General features: G+C 70.0%; 1 protein-coding gene across 1 annotated transcript; it reads right to left on the bottom strand.

The window, feature by feature from the left end:
* Window positions 1-590: 590 nt before the first annotated feature.
* On the bottom strand, window positions 591-1,634 carry MAFA (MAF bZIP transcription factor A). Its single transcript, XM_069465909.1, has one exon. The coding sequence runs from the start codon at window positions 1,632-1,634 to the stop codon at window positions 591-593; it is 1,044 nt and encodes a 347-aa protein (XP_069322010.1).
* Window positions 1,635-2,991: the final 1,357 nt, after the last annotated feature.

Here is a 2,991-nt window from a genome sequence, read left to right as displayed (position 1 = left end):
GGCGCTCCGAGCGAGCGACACATGCTGGACTCGCCGTCCGAGGGCGGACCGGGCTGGGGAAGGAAGGGGGCTCCCTCCAAGGTTTTCTTTTCTAATTACCAAGCAAAATAAATAGAAATACTTCGCAAATAAGATCGCTTTAAAAAGGGAGAGGGGAGAAAAAAAAAAAACACGGAGAGGGAGGCAGAAAGAAAGAAAGAAAACGAAGGGGAGGGCGGGGCAGGCCGAGGCCGCGGCGAAGGACGGCAGCGCGACCGCTCTCGCCTCTCTCCCGGGCAGGGGCGGAGGCCGGTCGGAGAACATGTTTGACATATGTACAAGTGGACGCTCTGGAGTAAGTTAGACCCGGTTCAAGTTTCCTTGGAAGTCGCCGTTCTCGGCGCGCAGAGAAATCGCAGCGACATCAGGACGGCGACTGGCAAGGTGCGTGGGAACCGGGATGGGGGCAAGTGGCCGCGCCGCGGGAAGGGCCCCCAGCCCAGGCCTGCAGACTTGGGCCTTGCGTCCACGGCCTGGGCCTCGGAGTCCGAGCGAGGCTCCGGGCGGCCTGAACTTGTCCCGGGCGGCGGCGCGGGTTCGGGGTCCGGCGCTCACAGGAAGAAGTCGGGCGCGCCCTTGGCCCCGCCAGGGCCGGCCTGCGGCGGCGAAGGCTCCCGCGGGAAGCCGGCCCCGCCCGCGGCCCCGGGACCGCCCCGGCCCGCCAGCTTCTCGTATTTCTCCTTGTACAGGTCCCGCTCCTTGGCTAGGCGCCCCACCTCCAGCTTCAGCTGCTCCACCTGGCTCTGGAGTTGGCACTTCTCGCTCTCCAGAATGTGCCGCTGCTGCACCCGCTTGAAGCGGCAGGACTGCGCGTAGCCGCGGTTCTTGAGCGTGCGCCGCTTCTGCTTCAGTCGGATGACCTCCTCCTTGCTGAAGCCGCGGAGCTGCCGGTTCAGCTCCCGCACCGACATGGACACCAGCTGGTCGTCGGAGAAGCGCTCCTCCAGGCGCACGTGGTGGCCCACGCCGCCGCCGCCGTGGCCCGCGCCGCCGTGGTGGTGGTGGTGGTGATGGTGGTGGGCGGCGTGGTGGTGATGGGCAGTGTGGTGGGCGCCGTGGTGGTGGCCGGCGCCCATGTCGTCCGCGCCGCCGCCGCCCGCAAAGCCCTGGCCCCGGAAGGCTTCGTAGGCCGCGGCAGCCGCTGGGTGGTGCGCACCGTGGTGCCCGGCGTGGTGGCCGCTGCCAATGAGCGCCTCCACGGCGTCCTCGGGCGTCAGGTTGAGCGCCTCGGGGTTGAGGTGGTGCTGGTAGCCGCTCATCCAGTATAGATCCTCCAGTGCCGGCTTCCCCGAGGTGGCCCCGACGGCGCCGGGGCCCCCGCTCGGCGGCCCGGGGGTGCCCCCGGTCTGAGCCGCGCCGCCGCCGCCGCCGGTGCCCGGGCTGGGCGCGCAGAAGCTGGGCGAGGAGGGCACGGAGGAGCAGGGCGTGCTGAGCGGCGTCGAGGATAGCGAGCCGGGCGGCAAGCGGTGGCAGAAGCGCTCGGCCTCGGGCGGCTCCTTCTTCACCTCGAACTTCATCAGGTCGAAGTCGTTGACGTACTCGATGGCCAGCGGGCTGCTGGGCAGCTCGGCGCCCATCGCCAGCTCCGCGGCCATCGCCCGGGGCCCTAGCCCTGCCGCCCGGCCCGGCCGCGCCCCCACGGGCCGCGGAAGGGGGGGGAGCCGCGGGCCTCTCCCCCCCCTTGCTCCTCACAGGCGGCTGTCTGGGCGGGCGCGGGGGGCGCCGGCTCGGAGAGACGCAGGAAAAAGTTTCGCGCAGCCAACTCCGAGGCGGCGCGCTGGGGACGCAGCCAGCCGGGTCTGTCGGGCGGCCCGGGACCTGCGCCTCCTTCTCCTCCCCGCGGCCCGGCGCCGGGGAGGGTAGCGGTGCGTATGCCGCCTTGGGCTGCCCCTCCCCCGGCTCCCGCGCCCCGCCCGCGCCGCCGGCCGGCCCCGCCTCCCACGGCTGAGCGCCCGGCCGCGCGCGCCCCTTTATAGAGACGGGAGCCCGGGCCCGCCTCCCCGGGAGGGGCGCGCGCTCCCGGGCCAATCGGAGCCCCAGCCCCGCCGTCCTCATTTGCCTATCCCCATGGCAACCCAGAGCCCAGCTGTCAATCTCCTGCGGGAAACAGCTGTGGGAAGGGGTGGGGATCGGCCGCCGGCGAGAGGAGGGGGCAGGGCCCTCTGGTGGCCACCGCCCGGGAGTGCACGGGCAGAGGGCGTGTGGGGGGCGTGGGGCGCTGGGCCAGGTTGCGGCTCCCGGGGCCTTACGTCCGCGACGGGGCGGCCGCAGAGTCCACGGGAGCAGAGGGGGGACATTCTGGGCATCCTGACACGGGTGACACCGCGCAGCCCGACCGAGCGAGCGCTGAACGCAGAGCACCGGTTATTTTTAGCCCCGCGGTTCAGGCGGGTTCAGGAATTTAGTCAACAAAGTTGCTGGCACCTCAGGGCGGCGGGATCCACCGCTGGACGGCCAGGCGCTAAGAACGCGCGGCGCGGGTGCAGAGGGGGCGCGGGAAGCGGGGGTGGGGGTCGCGGGAGGACGGGAGCGGGTGGCGTGAGGGGCGTGGGCCGGCGCACTGCCAGGCCCCCCATGGCATTAGGAATCTCGGGCCCCCAGCTGCCCACAGCCCACTTTCGGCTGCTGGGCGGGTCTCGAGGCGCCTTGCTGGGCCAGGAGTGGGATTGCCTCTGACCAAGATGGGAGTCGGGGATTTCCACCTGCAGGGCCTCACCCCAGCTGGGAGACGCCTCCTGTGCACAGGAGAAACCCCGGGGCCAGCACTGGGTGCATTAGGAAAAGGAAGGTGATGGTGGGGCCGTGAGACCTATGACCCCAGGTCTCTGACTCTAGCAAGGAGGGTAATGGAGGGGCACGCAGGGGATACAGCTGCAGGATCACCCGGAGCCTGTTTTTGTTTTTTTTTTTTCCCCTAAATTCTTTGTATTGCTGCCATATGACTTTGACAAT

The sequence above is a fragment of the Eulemur rufifrons genome, chromosome 3, assembly GCF_041146395.1.
Source record: "Eulemur rufifrons isolate Redbay chromosome 3, OSU_ERuf_1, whole genome shotgun sequence".
NCBI classification, from domain to species: domain Eukaryota; kingdom Metazoa; phylum Chordata; class Mammalia; order Primates; family Lemuridae; genus Eulemur; species Eulemur rufifrons.
This window is presented reverse-complemented; position numbering and strand designations above follow the sequence as displayed.

What these genes read in the sequence shown, in the direction of transcription:
- MAFA (XM_069465909.1), bottom strand. Translation starts at nt 1,634, where the DNA reads ATGGCCGCGGAGCTGGCGATGGGCGCCGAGCTGCCCAGCAGCCCGCTG.